At 40.0% G+C, this 18,580-nt stretch overlaps 1 protein-coding gene across 14 annotated transcripts in view; it reads right to left on the bottom strand.

Annotated features, from left to right (window-relative positions):
• Positions 1–18,580, bottom strand: part of EPB41L2 (erythrocyte membrane protein band 4.1 like 2) — a 214,521-nt gene that overhangs the window by 94,340 nt on the left and 101,601 nt on the right. For all 14 annotated transcript variants that reach the window (XR_004284947.1, XM_032339528.1, XM_032339522.1 and 11 more), the window contains exons 2-3: positions 17,558–18,039; positions 16,213–16,422 (exon numbers count right to left, since the gene is read on the bottom strand). Coding sequence is in view for 13 of the 14 variants with exons in the window: in XM_032339528.1 (XP_032195419.1) it covers positions 16,213–16,422; positions 17,558–18,025 (678 nt within the window). In the remaining variant the exon portion in view is untranslated. The remainder of the gene's footprint in view (positions 1–16,212; positions 16,423–17,557; positions 18,040–18,580) is intronic.

Below are 18,580 nucleotides of genomic sequence, written 5' to 3'. Positions count from 1 at the left end.
AGGATTCTAAAAAAACCAATCAGGGTTTTAAAACATAACAACTGCAGCTAATGCTTTTCAAGCCCTTACTGGATACAGAGCATAGTTCAAAGCAAATTCTAACTGGACAAATTCAGCCACGAATCAGTGAGGTAAGGCTGTCAAGTGGACCCAAACAGACACTCAAGACCTCCTGCGGTGTCAGTGGTGGGTCTCTACTCTACTCCCTGTCCTACCACTAGATGAAGAAACTACCTGGCCAGCCATAATAATATTTCAACAAGGAGCTGATCTATGACTTGCCCCTCTCCCTGAGGAGCAGGTGCTCTGCACAGACTGCCTGGCCGACAGGATGTTCCAGCCTTTCCAAGCAGTTCTGAACTCTGGCTGCACAGATTCAAGCCTGGCATCCAAACCACCGAATCAGCATCTTCAAAGGGGACATCTGGGCATGTGTAGTCTTCTTAATTTTTGTCTTGGATTTTATTTCTTACAACAGTTTTAGGTTCACAGAAAGTGAGAACTTACAGAGAGTTCCCATATATTGCCTAGCCCCACACCTGTGTTCCCTCTCCCATTGTCGACATACCCCCCTTCCAGATACCTATGTTACGACTGATGAACCTCCAATGACACACAGTCATTATTGCCCAAGTCTGTGGTTAACAGTAGGGCTCACTCATGGTGCTGTGCATTCAATGGACAAATGTATAGTGACGTGTATCTGCCATTTCAGTACCGTCCAGAGTAATTTCACTGCCCTAAAAATTCTCTGTATTCCTCTTTGTAAAAAGCTCGACCAAGGATTCTGACCAAGAGACAATATAATACAAAGGTCAGCAAACAGATTCCCTCTCCCGGAGTGAGACCGTCTGCCTCATATCCCAAGTCCACTAGCTTTCAATCTATCCCAACATCCACAGCACCATAATCCGCTTTCCTCCCTTTCAAAGGCTCAGACACAAAAGCCAGGACCCACAGCATACTGCATTGATTGTCCAAGTTTTCACTTCAAACCCTTTAAAAAAGGACTGGTTCACAGAGCCTGTTAATAAACAATTTACCTTACCATCTTTAATGACAACTATATCTGAAACTACATTTGAAATAAAAAGATCACCAGCTGGAAAAACACAAGATAGCCATCTGACCCTAGACCGTATGTGATCCAATGTTATCACAGATCTGGCGCAAGGAAATTATTCTTACCTCTCTGGCTGGGAGTGCTTAAGGTATTTTTTCTTTTTTTAAACAACAGACCAAAGTGGAAGTCAAGTTGTAATGCAGAATAATCTTAATCACTTAAATACTGACTTCATGACAGTTGTGAAACAGAGAAACGGGATTTGATGCAGAAAGAGAGTCTTGAGTCTCTTGGCAACAAAAATTTCCTTATACCTCACACCACCTGAATTTCTGATTCTTGAATTCAATGACAAGCAACTTCTGGGCAATGTGAGAAAGAAAATGCGTTTCATTTTGAGATAGCACAGTTTTTAAACATTGATCTGAGGCAACAGTGTCTCCATTCAGCTTGACATTTTTTTGCATTAAAAAAGTTTTTCATTCCTGATGGGTGACTAACAAACTAAAGTAAAACCAAAGAAAAAGTGACAACAAGGTCTTTGTTCACCAAGTGGGGAGGAGGGAAGCTGGGTGAATCTTCAAGACTTGGCCTGACTTAAAATACACATACATATAAATCAACTCAACTACATAAGGAGAAAAACTGTGATATTATCAGAGAGAAACATAGGGATTCAGAAGCAAGAAAGCCGGGAAGTGTTTGGGTGACCAGCAGCTCTAAGGGATGCTTCCCCAAAAGGCTACCTTAGTCAACCCGACCCAAAGACACTGCAAATTCAGCCTTTCGGTGCCCATACAAACTCCTTAATTTTTCCTCAGGCCTTGGCTTCAGTAGTGAAATGTTACCACTTAGGATTCTTTAGAGAGAAGAGCTTTCTTTTAAAATGCAAATATCTCTTAGAAGGCAGTACAGGTAATCAATCATTCACACATTGAAGTCATTCACTCAAATCACTGATCCTCTCCTTAAAGAGCTGAGAAATCTGCTACCTTTGAGGAATTAGGAATTGAGATTCTAGAAGAAAAAGTACGCAGGAAACATCACTTTTTTAAAATTACACTGCAAAAGAGTAATATCATCATGGAAGTAGGAACAAGAAAGTCTAATGGAGAAGAACACCAAGAAATAATAATCTGGGGGTGGGGGTGGGGGGTGGGGAAGAGGTTTAAAATTTTGGCCTGAGTTAAGAAAGGGAGGTCGAAATTCTGTCTTTAGCAGCCTGCTCCAAGATTTAGCACCCAGAATTCAGGTAAAAAACATAAGGTATGGACTTTCACAAATCGACCTGGAAAAGGAATCATTTGTGCATTGTCTCTATAGGAAAGCATATTTTACAAATAAATCATTTGCTGAGGTACGGCATGTACAGGTAACTATTCATAAACTGGAAACTTCTTTTATAGTGCCTCTCTGCACTATGAATTCGAATACCCAGATGGTCAACCCCAAGTTGTCCTGTATTATTTCTTCCCTAAAATGCAAAGTGACATGTGACATCTATTTGAAAATCAAAATTTTCTCCAACAGAAACAATATTTTTATCTGGCAACTAAGTTTCAGGCCAATCATTCTTCTCAACATGAACTCCCATCCTAAATTTATCAGGTGACTAACACACCCAACTAGAAATACTGAAGTTCATGGTGCAGTGTCCAGTAGAACTTAGAGATGGGTATCTCAGTAAAAGTAAAGCTAAGTAAAACCAGCACCTATGAGGGGTGAATGTTCTGACTGGAGGAGACCCAAGAATGCATGCCTAAAAATGTTAGGGAGGGAGGGATGGGGGAGAAAGGAAAGAGTGTGTGTGCACGCGTGCGTGTGTGTGTGTGCGTGCACAATCGTGAGTAATCCCTGTATACAGACCTCAATGGGCTTCTTGGAGGGGGAGGAGTAGGAATAAGAAAAAGTGAGATTTTATCACTATCACTCAGAAGAAGGATAGCTGGCCTAAAAGCATAATTATTCTTGACCTTGGCAAATGTACTCACCCACCAACAGTGTCTTTGGACCAAGCTGCAAGTGAGTTGAAGACACCAGTTACTATGTGATGAATAATACCCCTTGCTCTGAATTTCATGCTCACAAAGATATCTTGGGATTATCACCTGGCATCATTCAAGGACTTTACTATGAAGAAAAGAATGAGTCAACCAATCACTGTACACATTTCATTCTTCCTGGCAGTTACCTTTCACTGTAAATCACTTCCTGGCATTCTAATGATTCCATTCATAGAACGGATCAGTAAAGGCCAACTGTCTTCTCCCGGACTGCTTTGGGTACGGTGAATAAAGAATTAATGTATGCATGTATGCCCCCAATCACACCCTAACACAATGAATGACCTCCCATATCCTATCTCGTTGAAGCCCATCCTACTGGTCATCAACACTGTGAGCTTACTCTGCAAACTTCAAATATTATCATCATCTCTACAGAACTATGAAAGATTTCGGCAAGGCAGGGGGAAGACAGTAACCTAAGTTTCTTTTGACATACATTGCAAGATATACCCAGATTCCAAAACAATGAAATGAAGCAAATTTTAACTTTAAATCTGAGAACTACTCTACCAACGTAGAGCTTTGTAACAGCTCACCCTCCCTCCATCAACTTCCCTGGGGAAAATGAGATAATATTCCACAAATTGAAAAGCTTTATAGAGGGGCACTTCGGTGGCTTAGTTGGTTAAGTGTCTGACTCCTGATTTTGGCTCAGGTCCTGATCTCAGGGTCCTGAGATCAAGCTCCGCTCTGAGCTCCTCCCTCAGAGGGATTCTGCTGGAGATTCTCTCCTTCTCCTTGGGCTCCTCTCACCCCCTCTCTAAAATCAATCAATCAGTCTTGGCGGGGGAGGGGGGAGCTTTATAGAAATGTTAACATTGGATACTTCCCCAAGTCACCAAACCCAGAACAGATTCTGACTATTAGAAAGAAGTCTGAAATCCAGCCTGAACCCAGGAAGGCAGCCTTTGCCCTCTGCTACCCAGGATCCGACCAGGGATAAGGGGACCGACTAGTCCCCAACAGGATCCCCAATGCTTGGTCTGCAAATGTTTGGTGAACAAAACCACACATTTTATATAACACATAATGACCGAAATCACATGAATAAGAAGTGAATCACACCTATTTTAAAAAACAGTAGGGACGCCTGGGTGGCTCAGTTGGTTAAGCAGCTGCCTTCGGTTCAGGTCATGATCCCAGCGTCCTGGGATCGAGTCCCACATCGGGCTCCTTGCTCGGCAGGGAGCCTGCTTCTCCCTCTGACTCTGCCTGCCATTCTGTCTGCCTGTGCTCGCTCTCTCCCCCTCTCTCTCTCTCTGATAAATAAATAAAATCTTTTAAAAAATAAAAAACAGTAAAACATTTTCAGAATACCCTTCCAGTCCTTCCATTTCTATGACCCACCTCCATTCTGTCAAATCAAACACACGTGCAGAATAAAATGGATTAGCAAGACCCCTGCAGGAAATAATCAGACAAGAAAATAAATGAACAAAAGGCATCTGAGAGAAAATAGTGAACAAAATACCAAAATGAATGCTACTAAAGCTACTGCCACAAAGTAAGTCTTTTTATGGCAAGAGAACTCAAGTGTCTCCTGACAACGAGGGTATGTGCTATTATTGAGGACGATGGCCTACCTCCCCCTTCATCCTAGAGAGAAAATATGTTCCTTGCTCAAATTTTCCTAAGTAGAAAGTGGACCGCCAATTAAAGACGGTAGATTAAACATAACCCATTTACTTCTGCTCCCTCTGGAAGCTAGTTAGAACAGAAAATGATCCAATAGCACACATGCAAATACTCACTTTTTCCCCCATCCTGACACAGGGGAAAAAAAAGGAACAGAATCCGTGCCAATGACATTTTGGAAAGCAGACTGAAAAAGGCTGGGGCGATCGAGTCCATGCATTTCTGTTTTACATTTTCTTCACAACCTCTCGTGTGGATGGGAGCTCACCTCCTCCGTGATGTTTAGCAGAAGTGACCCCGGTGATCTGCTGACTTGTAAAATGGGAGGATTTCTAGTTCGAGCCAAGCCAAGAAAAGCCCAGGTCAAAGCTATCAACAGTGGCTCGCTCCTAACCAAGGTTTACTATCAAGCTATCCCTGACCTACGAGGAAGGAGGCATTTAAATCTAGACTTAGAACCCTATATTTCTGCTTGGATATTACTGTTGAGTCATTTTTAAATAAAAAATGTAATGGGCTAGGTGTTGCTGACTTTTCCTAAATATTTCATTCTTCAAAGATTTATTGATTTATTTGAGAGAGAAAGAATATGAGAGGAGAGAGGTCAGAGGGAGAAGCAGAATCCCTGCTGAGCAGGGAGCCCAATGTGGAACTTGATCTCAGGACTCCAGGATCATGACCTGAGCTGAAGGCAGTCGCCTAACCAACTGAGTCACCCAGGCGCCCCTAAATATTTCATTCTTCAAAATCTAGGAATCCCTTTCTCTGCAGCAAGGAGTTGCCCATTTCAACCCGTGACAACATGATACTCCTGTTATTTTTCTAACCCTGAACAGTACTTTATCAATTACATTCATGTCCCACTCTCAGCTTCGAACGTATAGTTTATCCTCAAAAGTAATACTCATAAGCAGCTTGAGAGGCAAAATATCTTACATTTTTCTTTTTATCTTTTCAGCAAAAGTAGGAAGCAAATCAATATTTAGGGACAAAAATTATTTCTGAACACACAAGATATATTTAAATGAATATGATTTTTAAAACCAAATTTGTAAAATACTGTGCAAATATGACTTTCTTCCTTTTTCTTAAAAATGACATACCATCCTTAAAGGACATCAGCAAGCCAGGAATTAAAATAATTCCTAAGAAATGAAATTGCACCGTCTTTCTGTCTTTTTCTATTACCCACTATAACAGCAGGACTTGGCATGAATCTATGAAAAAGTATCATCTCTTTAAAAGTAACAAAAACTGTTAAAGAGAGGCCAGTATTAAACTTCTAGCCAGATGAGCAAACCAAAAAATTTTTAAGTATCTTCTTTTAAATGTTGCTAAGTACCACATCCACGTCCACCAGTACTTATTTCAAAAACCAGAAGCAGCAACTTCTGTAGGCTAGCACATTCTCTGCAAACTATTTGCTTAGAATGAATTGACATTTGATTCATATAGGCTTTCTGTGCGACAGAAGAACAGCTTAGTAGAGCATTCTTACTGGGCTCACTTTAAACTGCTGCTGACAGAAATATAAAAATGATCAATATGACGAACAGCTCAGAACACTTGGATGAATTTTCCTCTCTACGTAAACAACTAGGGAATGCACAAAATTAGACTCAACCTCAAAACAAGTTAAAATGGCATATTCCACAAAAGAAACGCAGTGAGGAGTAGCCGTGACTAGGCAGAATGGAGCTTTTGTCTGGAGGTGACTCTGCAGACTATAAGAGTTTAAAAAGAAAAAAAAGTTAAAAGTAATATTCCTCATAACTTTTCTCTGAGTCCCTGTGTAACTCTGTTGCAGAACATAATGAAACAAATCATAAAAACAGCAATCTGACAGATCCTTTATCAATGCTTGACTCATTTAGCCACCTTGTATAAAGAAATTTTTTCAGAGTTAATCCAGTGCTTTTTATATACCAGCTTTTAGGACATTATATTGAATCCAATCCCTTGAAGATCCAAATATTAGTATACTATATTATATGGTACTATTAATACTAATGATGCATTTCTGTCCATGTTTTTACTGGACCAAAGTATGAATTCTGCTGTGGAAGGAACAGGATTAAATGAATGGCTCTGGCATTTGTGAAATAAGCAGAGGTATAGGCAGGATTCCCAAGTCCTTGACCCCCTTCAAGCTCTACACATACCCACAGAGGAAGCTTGAGGGGGAGGGGCAACAGGGAGATGAGGGCAACAGAGAGATCACCAAGGAAAAGAGTTAGCAAAATTTCTACAGTTGAGAAACACAAGGCAGTTACATTGTCTTTAATTTCCTCAGAATAGAGAAAGGTGACTAAAAATAAAAGAAACAAAAACAGAGGGATTCTGAATAGTGTGTTAAATGAAAGATATTTTATGTTTTTTATTGCCTGAGAGAAATAACATTGCATTTCTTCATTGGATGAATCTTGTCAAGGAGCTTAAAAAAAAAAAAAAAAAATTTTTTTTTTTGAGACACACACACACACACACACACACACACACACACACACACAGAGTGCATGCATGTTACCAGGCTAATCTCAAGGAGACTTCCTGCTGAGCTCAGAGCCCAACACAGGGTTTGATCTCAAGACACTGTGTTTATGACCTGAGCCAAAATCAAGAGTCAGACGCTCAACTGAGTGAGCCATCTCAATATGCCCAAGGAGCTAAAATTTTTTAATCCCCATATATTTTAGTAAATGAGAAAAATGTTTCAGAACAGATTTTAAAGTACAAACCTTATCCAGAAAATGACCTTCCCCACCATTTCTAATCTTACTCAACCTTCAAATAATTCTCCTTCCAAAACAGAAACATAATTCAAAGACCTCATGCCTGTTCTACTACCTCCCCCAGGTTACAGTGAAAATATATTACCTGATACTAAATGGTAAATGACCAAAGAGTTCGTTTTGCCCAGCAGCACATGTGAGAAAGGGCCAGGAAGAGCTGGAGGTTGCCTTCAAAATGATGTCAGCATAGTTACTCAGGGTGAGAAGTGCCCCTATTTAATGCTTTCAAAATACCACTGATGCCGGGCGCCTGGGTGGCTCAGTGGGTTAAGCCGCTGCCTTCGGCTCAGGTCATGATCTCAGGGTCCTGGGATCGAGGCCCGCATCGGGCTCTCTGCTCAGCAGGGAGCCTGCTTCCTCCTCTCTATCTCTCTGCCTGCCTCTCTGCCTGCTTGTGATCTCTCTCTCTGTCAAATAAATAAATAAATAAATCTTTAAAAAAAAAAAAAAAAAAAAAATACCACTGATGCCAAGGGCAACCTCCAGCTTTTGCAGTCAAATGCTCTACCACTGAGCTATACCCCCGCAACCTCCAGCTTTTGAAACCAAAAGTTAGGGAGACAGGAAGGATAAAACATGTGGTAGCTTTCTTGACAGCCTGGAAATGAAAACCGTATCATTCTTTAGTGTGCTCAAGAGTAGCACTAGTGAAGAGAGGCAGGGAATAAGGTATTAATTATCTGTTCTCCAAGCCCAGCGTATACTCAGTCAGCAAGCAACCTCTTGCGGCAGTTCCCATGTAAGTGAAAGCACTCCTAAAGTCCTGTGTTCAGGCAATCTAACATCCCCGACAGGCTGTGAGCTTGTACAGGCCCAGAACCACCCCTTACCCACTTCTGCCTAGCTCTCTCCTAGCAATTTCACAGCCTTTTATAGGAATTTAATTGTTTTCATTCATTTAAGCCCATGAAGTGTTTCTATTAGAAGGTAACCTGCTGTTTCTAAGTATTTGAAAATCAGGCCAGTGGTGGACAGAAGTAGCAATAAGGGGTGTAGGGGGTGGGCAGGGAGGAGACCCACATATTTATACGCACACCCAAATCTTTTCTAATTGGAGGGTGGAGAGAAAAATTGGTAACATAAATAAGGAAGTGTGATCATTTAGCTTAGAGAAGAAGGATGAAAATGTTCTACACATACAAGAAAGTAGAAAAAAATAAAGCAATGATTACTTTCTATGAGTAGTGTACAAAGTCCTGTGTTAATGCCCCATGAGGAGAGAGAAGAAAGGTCCTTTTCCCAATGAATAAACAATGCGGATGAAGAAGTAACAGGAGAAAAATCAAGAGTTTACCAGTTTTCAAACCCAACACAAGTGATTCTTTCAGAAGCTGGTGCATGATTGATTGACAAGTTAATGGCGCAAACAAGTTCAGGGGAAGACAGAGTTGGGACATGATACCATGGGGAGAAGTCATGTGGCTAGAGAGGTAATCACAATGCACAGATGTTCTGATCAGAAACTCTGATAATTGAGAAGATGCCTGATTAGAAGACCAATTAGGTTGGTAGGAGAAAACCTGGGAGAATCCACTAGTGATAGAGATCAAAAGACAGTCTGAGATCATTCCTGAAAGAGTCCTGAATACCAAGCTAAAGCCGGGTTTGATAAATAGACCATGATCTGCCCTGTTCCTGGGACTCCCTAGCGTTCCTCAAGCTAGACCAAGGATTCAACCATTCACGTGGCACAGTAGCCTCTTGCCACTTACTCAATACAAGTCACTGAAAAGAATTCTCATCTTAAATTTTTTTAAGCCAAAGGGATAGTCGGACAGCCAGCCAGTAACATTCCACTGGCTGTTGGGATTTTATATTGCATATAATATATGCCAATCAAATTGTCCTGAGTTCCTAATCCACATTTGTTTGAATCTAACACCATTTTATGGGAGCGTATAGTGTGTGACAACTTCTAGATCCTTCCAGAGTAAGGACATAGTGAAAACTATTTAACTAAGAAACTTAGTAAGGTCAGTGCCAGAGCTCTGAAAAACCACCAGGAGAGAGAAAGCAGAATAAGCAATCAAGTAAATAAATAACACCCACTCGAAAGCAATGATCTCAAATTGGACTTCGGAGACCAGTCCTCTACATGAGAAAAGTCAACCTTGACACATTCTACTTTCTGATAAATACTTTTATCATCATCACACCACCGAAAAGAGCCTACATTCTTATCGCCTTATTCATAGCACTAAAGAAAAAAATGGTACTGGCATTCCTGTGTGGGCAGAAACAATGCCCTCAATTCTCAGACTAAAATCAACACGTGGGAACAACTTTCTGATGCCAGAGGGAAATGCAAGCAGCTCTAACTCAGAACGCACATTCACTCTTGCTCCCAAAGCCGTGCAGGAACTTTCACATTTATTCTCTGGCTTAAAAAAAAGCATCAGCTTTTTCTAAGCTGTAGTAAAACCAGCTCTATGACAGAAACAGAGGAAGCAAGTATTTTCATTCTTACTTTGCAATCTGAGGATAGAAAAGAGGAAGTGACTGCCGGTAGACATCCGAAGAGTCAAAAGAAAAGGAAACGTAGGTCTCCTGACTTTATACCCACGGCTTCAACTAAGTCTGACTGTGTTTTGACCTGAGAGGAAAGAACCCTGCTGTTTTAACACACTGAGTGTCGCAGGAGTCCTATAACCGAGTCTCTGGAACATGCAGGCTGGACCCAGGAGACTCCCTACAACTCTTTCCATTCAAAGTCTGGTATTAGAGGAGCTTGTCCCATACCATTAAATATTCCAGTAAGATAAAAACAGATGTTATCAAAGACTAGAAATTATAGCAGCTTCATGAGAAAATATAACCCTCAAAGTTTCCCCCTAAAATTTGAGATCTTTTATTATCAATAGATGACAAATTTGTATAAAATATAAATTGTAATTTTCACTAAATCCAATGAAAAAATACTTCACACAAAGATGTGGAACAAATGAACACAGACTAGGCCTTGAGTCGAAATGAATGCATGGCTTAGCAATAAGCTTATTGTTACATAAGCCAAAAACAACATTAATTACAGTCAAGCCCCTTCCATATTGTTTTTTCACTTACCTGGAATCATGCTCTAAAAATGTCCTCCTATCCAATATTTATGTTCACACATATTGTATTTGTGGGGCATTTTAATCCACTTTTAACAACACATACTGTTATCTCAAAAGAATGCAGACTCGAAAGATAATTAGTTTTTGAAAACAGAGCTGCGTTGGTTCCCTGAGCAAGCTTATTCATTTAATTCCCGAGGTTCAAGAAAGAATAGGCTCAGATGGCCCACAGGAGAAAACAATGGGGAAACGAGAAGCCTAAAATGAACAGAATAAGGAATATAGGGATATAGATGGACATCTGGAGATCTAGCCACCTATCTTAAGGAAGTAATTGGAAAAACAGGTGATGTTAGGACACAAACTATACTATCTCCAAGAAGTATCTTTAAGAAAAATAATGCAGTTAATACAGAAACATTTGCATGAAATGGGCTTAAGAGGGGTGCCTCTGTTGACAAAAGGTACTGATGGGTACCACAAACAGGAAACTGCCTAACTTTCCCAATACTCGAATCACATGGATGAAATCCTATCTATAAAGACTACATCTTAACAGACACAGTGAATAAAAAGAAGTCCTCCTGCAGTTGCTATGGCCACACAGCTGCCTACTGTGTTCTAAAATCTAAACAGCACTAGTGACCTTGCTGTCTCCTCCTTTCCAATGACTTTCCAACCTCTTCCGTGTCTCCCCAGTAAATGTTGCTCTATAGATTAGTCTGAATCCTCTCATCCTGGCATTGGAATGCTTTCTAGAACCTCACCTGACTCTATAAGGTCTAAGTTAGGTCATTCTAACTCCTTGAGACTCCTGTACAGACCATCTTCTCTCCACTGTTGTAGGTGCCCTAAAAGGGAAGATGATCAGGCCCTCTCCAATGGGGATGCTACAATCTAAAGGACTAGCTGAAAATAAGACACATGTACATACAAAAGGAAAAGAGTAACCACATCTAAAAAGTCATGATAGTTAGAATCTTTGACAGTAAACAGATGGAAACAAGTCTCCTTTCCCAAACCAAATAAAGTGAAAGTATGTATTTCCAACACTGTTGAGTGCTCCCAAGTTCATCAATAGCTACGCTTTCCCGCAACATACTTCCCCAAGGAGTCTTTAGACACTGATTTCCTGTGTAGAGCTGTGGAACTACAGAGAAGCAGCATCAGCACATCACTTGAGCTGTCTAAGGCCAATGCTGGAAAGGAAAACAGAAGCGCACTCAAACCACATGATGGCCGCCCTCTGTGCCCTGCTGCTGAAGAGGAAGTAACAGCAGGCTGGACGCATGGCAGACCCGTGCTAATGATACTAAGCAAGCAACCAGAGAACCAAAATGGGAAGAAGCACTTGATAAAAGGGAATCAACGAAAATAGGAAATACAACTTAAAACATGTGCATTGTTAGAAGAGCTACTATGACATTGATGATTTATGGCCTATTGTCAGAAAGTCACTGCTGAGAATTCTAGTGAAATGCTGGTACATGAAATCTGCTGGGGGATCCCATCACTGAAGCCTACTCACATTTCATTTTCCTTCTACTTGAAAGGAGAAAAAAATGTACTCAACATGTACATGCTACGCACTAATTTCAAATTTATCTACCGTTCTCAAAAAAGTTCATTTTTAATGATATATTAAGTAATCATTTATTAGTTGAAAAGACAATCTGTATATTAATATAGTCATAAAAAATTAAGGTTCCTATGCTTTTGCAACCAAGTTAAGCCTCAGTGAATTTAACTTTGGTTAATTGCAAACTTAGGTGCGTTTAACTTTTCAATCTTTCTCAACTCTGCTTCAAGCAACCCAACAACTACATTCCCCATGAGTAGCAAAGTCATAGAAGAGGGAATAGTCATACAGATAAGAATGTTATTTTGTACCATTCCAAAATGAGATCTGACATCTAATAAATGAGTGCTAAACAGAAGGGAATAAAGGGGAGTGGCACAGTGATTAATATCAGACTTTATTAAGTCAACTGTAACTATAAAACACTTAAATATTCCTAAAAGGGTAACAATGAACAAAGAAAAAAAAACAGACAACCCAAAATTAGATGGCAGAATACAGCCACGTATCAGTTATATAAAATACCCAGCCTAAACTCACCAGTTAAAAGACCAAATTTTCAGGGCACCTGGGTGGCTCAGTCGGTTATAAGTCTGTCTGGCTCAGACCATGATCCCAGGGTCCTCGGACTGAGCACCACACAGGGTTCCCTGCTAGGTGGGGAACCTGTTTCTCTCTCTCTCTCCCTCTGCTGCCTCTCTTGTGCTATCAAATAAATAAAATCTTAAAAAAAAAAAAAAAAGACTAAATTCGGATTAAAAAACATATCTCCTCAAAGATACAAGAGCACAATATCTGAAACTAAAGAAATGGAAAAAGATAGTCCAGGCAAACCCTAACCAAAATAAATCCAGTGCAATTAATATAAATGTCAAAATAAATTTTAAAGTACTATATGATGGCAAAAGGGGAAAAATTTTGTACATGTAGATAAAAGGGGGGGATAAAGACCCATAACAGGATGCAAAAATATTAAGAACTGAATGGCAATGAAAAACCCTATGTTCAAAGTTTGTGCTCTCAACAAGAGATACTAAGGGAAAGCTAGAGCCAAGATTCTGTATATTGACTATTCAACTCAAGAAACTAGAAAAATAACAGGGTAATCCCAAGGAAAAAATAAAGAGCAAAGAGGGAAAAATGCTACAAAGTAGAAAAGAAAAAAAAGGAAACAACAAAGTCATGTTATTTCTTTGAAAAAAAAAATTAAAAGAGTAACTCTATAGGAAGAATGATTGGGGGGAAGGCAAATAACACTAGACATAAAAATGGAATAAAAACTGAATATACAAGGGGCGCCTGGGTGGCTCAGTGGGTTAATGCCTCTGCCTTCGGCTCAGGTCATGATCCCAGGGTCCTGGGATCGAGCCCCGCATCGGGCTCTCTGCTCAGCCAGGAGCCTGCTTCCTCCTCTCTCTGCCTGCCTCTCTGCTTACTTGTGATCTGTCTCTGTCAAATAAATAAATAAAATCTTTAAAAAAAAAAAAAAAAACTGAATATACAAGATGACAATGCTATGAAAAACCTCAGGCCAGCCAATGTATCAAATTAGAGGAAATGGACAGCTATCCCTAAAAATATAAATTACTAAAACTGACTCTAGAAAAAACAGAAACTATCAGTATTTAAATCAATGATTTAAAATAACAAAAACAAAAAAACCCACTCTATAACTCTCCTCTTTACACTAGGCCGAGACAGTTTTAAAGGCAAGTTCTACCACATCTCCAAAGAATAAATAAACCATCATTTATCCAAAGTTTTCCAGAGAATATTAAAAAGGAAGCAACTTTATGAGGCTTATAACCTAGGTCACAAAATCTCATACAGTAGATAAAAGAAAGTTAAAAGTAATATATGCAAAAACCCTACATTAAAAAATACAGAATGAATACCAAGTCAACACAAATAAGTAGAGACAATGTGGAAAAATTCACCTTGGTGGATACTGGCTGGAATTGAAATTGGCACAACCACTTTGGGGATCACTTGGCAGTACTGGGGAAATCTAAGGAAGGACAACTTCATTCTATCAACATTCCAATTCCACAACGTCCCAACTCCACTACAAAGTGTCCACCCTGAAGAAACTCTTGCACAGTAAACAAGGCAAGGTATGCGATTATGTTCACTGAAGCACTGACTGGTATACTACAAAAAGAAATGGAGCCTCCGTGGAGGAAGGGAGAAACTCATTTAGTCATTCACAGTAAACTAGACAGCAGTTAAACAAAGTAGATTTACATGCTGTAAAAAGAGATGTACAGAGCAAGAGAGGGGAGATGGGATGTAGACTTTAGCAGTCTTTAAGGTTTTAGTTCTTAAAAAAGAAATCTGAAACACATGGCAACATGGGAACATCTGATTAAAATTTTTATGGTGAATTGTCAATTATTTCCTAGATTTTTGTAGTTTTTACATACATCGTGACTTTAAAAGACAGACCACAAAAATAGATTTAAACCATAAAATACATTGGTAAATCTTAAGGTATGGTGATACAAAGAGATTCAGAGATAGCAGGGACCTTCTGAATTACCTAAGGAATCTTATATTCTATAGACGAAGTCAGTTTCTGGGCCTCAGTTTGGTTTGAATAAATGATTTAAGGTCAAGTTATCATATCAAACTGGTTCTCATATTCTAGACACCCTAATTTCTAGGATAGGTGGAGAAACAAGGGACATGTGGTCAAATGTAACTGAGTCAAGTTCAGACCAGCTACCCATTGTGTTCCTTACTGTCCCCTCACCCCCAGATACACAGTGTCAGGCAGTCTTCCCCACGCCCCTCCCTGTCTCTCTCAGAGCTTTAAGGATTTTTAATCCTCTTTTGCTACTCCTGTTCTTGAAATAACTGAAATATCAGAATAATTATAACTAAAATGAGTAAAATAAAGGCAAGGACTTAGGAGACATTCATCTTAGCACCCTCCAACCTTGTACTCTAATACACGTTTAAATATATAATAAACTACTGTTCAACTAGATAGGTCTATCTTACCAAGCTGAATGCTTTCATTGTAAAGTACAACTTCTATTTTTAATAAGGAAGAATGTAAGGAATGAGGAAAAAATAACTTTAATATGTAAATAGATGAGAAGACCCTCAAAAAAGATTATTTAGAGACCATATTTTCAATGAACAAAAGAGGTCCCACGCGTAGCAAATGGACAGGCTAGTTTGGTGGTCAGGTCCATGACGTCTGGAGTCACACTGCCAGCTCTGGAATTCGGGCTCACCCACAAACTAGCTGGGAAACTCCAGACAAGTTATGTTAACTCTCTAAGCCTTACATTTGCCCACTGTAACAATGAAAATACCCACAATACCTACCAACACCTACCTCACAGTCTCACAAGTGCGATGTGAACTCATCCAACGGAAGCAGCTGACACAGTTCTTCAGTAAACATCAACTATTAGCATACATTCTTGTAAATAAAGCAACTTAGCTATGAAAAGCAACAAGCTCTTCTGACTGACAAAATTATAAGGTATAAGACGATTTAAAAAATTATATTGGTTTTGGTCACATCCAAGCTAATGAGCTAATGAGTTACATGCCTTGTAACTCAAGAGTGTTTTTTAATTAAATGACACTAAATAATATTTTAAGTCTGTATATGACTCAGAATTAAAAAGAAAAAAAAATAACAGGTAGTGTTAAAGTGAAATTAATTAGCGTGGCTCTTGAAATAATCAACATAGCACTACTGGTTTTCCTCGAGCGAATCCCTTACGGGCAAGGGTAATAGTCCAACCATATAATGCCCATTCAGAACAAACACTTGCCAACCCACGTGACCCAAGCAAACTAGCCAAACCCTGGTCCTGATTCCCGCCCCGCCACAAGGGTCAGGAAATATTGTCTGTAATAGAAATGACCCTCTTCTAGGTTTTCTTGTTTTTTGAAGCAAAACTGACAGGCCAGTTTATAGGAACACAGCAAGGTACACACTATGCCGCCACACCAGTGAGGGCAGCCCGTCCCTCCGCTCTCCGGTTGGGCCCTGTCTCACCTCCAGGTCACAGCTGTACTCGGTGCCATCCAGGAGGATCACTTTGCACTGGACTGCTTTGGTCTTCTTGCTGGCTTTCTGGGAGGACTTCTCTGCTTTTAGCTCATTGGTCTGCACTTCCTTGGTCTCCCTCTTTGCTGCTTCTTCTGACTTGTCTTCCTGCATTTCCTTCACCTTCTCTTCTCTCTCCTTCCTTACCTCTCCAGCGGGCTGTGAAGGGAAAAAAGGAAGTTCATACTAAAGTTAGCTAATCTGCAGAAGACCCAAGTATTCAAAGGAAAATATTCGGTAAGAATCGTGATTGTCAAACACCGTCAGCCTCAGATTTTTAAATTTTTTTTTTTTTAAAGATTTTGTTTATTTATTTGACAGACAGATTACATGTAGGCAGAGAGGCAGGCAGAGAGAGAGGAGGAAGCAGGCTCCTTGCTGAGCAGAGAGCCTGATGCGGGACTCGATCCCAGGACCCTGAGATCATGACCTGAGCCGAAGGCAGAGGCTTAACCCACTGAGCCACCCAGGCGCCCCAGCCTCAGATTTTTAAAGACCTCAAGATTTTGCCGGAAAGGGTATTTCCCTGTATCTCCCTTCCCACAATCCACCACCCATTTTCTCATTTTGCCGATTTGGTAATTTCAGCATTAAATAAGTAAAAGAAACTACGTCCTGGCCACTAAAATTTAAATATCATTTCAAATATAAAATATAAATATAAAATATAATTCCGCATCATGGCAAAACCTAGGCTTCATTAAGCAATCAAAATGCTCACATGTACAAATCTATTTCTTCCTACTCACTGAACACTTACATACATCAAATCAAAGGTATTAAAATCTATACTATTTAAAAAGGAGAGGTGGTAGAATTCGGAGAGTATCCATTTAACCTTAAAAGGAAGAGTCATGAATTGTTTTTTATTGTTTGCATAAAGAGTCGATTTTTTGGTCTTATTATCTTGGCCAGGTTTAAAGAAGTAACGAGAAGGCCGTGGCAGACACTGTAAGCCACAGTAGTGTCTGAATATAAGAAATCTGGATAGGATTCCAAAGAAAAAACTCGTTTTTGGTATGTGGTTAAGCACCAAGCTTTCGGGGTGCCTGGGTGGCTCAGTGGGTTAAAGCCTCTGCCTTCAACTCGGGTCATGATCCCAGGGTCCTGGGATGAAGCCCTGCATCAGGCTCTCTGCTCAGCGGGGAGCCTGCTTCCTCCTCTCTCTCTCTCTGCCTGCCTCTCGGCCTACTTGTGAGCTCTGTCTGTGAAATAAATGAATAAAATCTTAAAAAACAAACAAACAAACAAACCACCAAGCTTTCACTTTTAGACAATTCATTCTCAAACATACCTGTGCCTCAGCACGGCTCACAGAGGGCTTCTCTTCCTTGACATCAACTTTCACCTCCTGCTGCTTTCTCTGAGAGGTTTCTTCAACATCGCCCTTGGCCTGCCTTTCTCCTTCAGGAAGAGATTCCTCTTGGTCTAAAACCTCCTCCACGGCAGCTTGGGCAGGCTCTTTTTTATCTCCTCCGTCTTTAGCCGCTACTAAGGTATAGGACTTCTGTTTCTTAAGCCATGGGGGTATGAATCGAGAAATGCCCCGGCTCTCAGATGGATCCCTCTCTTTCTTCTGGCGGCGTGAACTACTTTGGCTTTCAGCTGTAGGAGAAGACTGGGAACGTTTTTCCTCCTCCGGATCGGAGGACTGATTCTGCTGATTTTCTGCTACTTCTTTAGGTTTCTCCTTGGTGGCATCTGCTCCTAATGGCTCAGATTCCTTCTTCACCTCAGATGCGGAGCCTACTTCAGTGGTCATGGTTACAGCATATGCTGTAAACGAAACAAAACAAACAAAAAAAAATCACAAAATGTTATCGTACAAACTCACAGTTTTAGTTTAGAGGTAAGGAATGGTGGGGAGGAAGGGTAGGAAAGGAAATCGCAGAGAGATGATGGGGAGAGATGATGTGTAGAGGAGGAAAGCTCATAAGCACAAAACAAAATGGAGATTGCTACTCTTAGAATTCTCCATCAGAATCAAGAACCAGAAGTTACATCACAATAGAACTAACTGACTCTGTACTGGTAGGGCTTAAAACCGTTAACAGCTTAGAGTGTTTACTTTTATTAAGTTTCATCTAGCCATAAATAATTTTCCTCACAAAACCACCATATTTTTAAAGGAAAGTTACTTTTCTTTCTACTTAGTATCCCTTATTCTATAATACAAAAATTTATTGGTAATGTTAGAAAGTATGGAAACAAATTTCACTGTAATTTCACATAGTGAAATCAAAATCTACAAAAATGTGAGGTACCGTGCTCACTTCAGCAGCACATATACAAAAATGTGAGGTATAAAAAAAATCAG

The sequence above is a fragment of the Mustela erminea genome, chromosome 4, assembly GCF_009829155.1.
Source record: "Mustela erminea isolate mMusErm1 chromosome 4, mMusErm1.Pri, whole genome shotgun sequence".
NCBI lineage: Eukaryota > Metazoa > Chordata > Mammalia > Carnivora > Mustelidae > Mustela > Mustela erminea.
The sequence above is the reverse complement of the archived record's forward strand: the minus strand, read 5'-3'. Positions and strand labels throughout refer to the sequence as shown.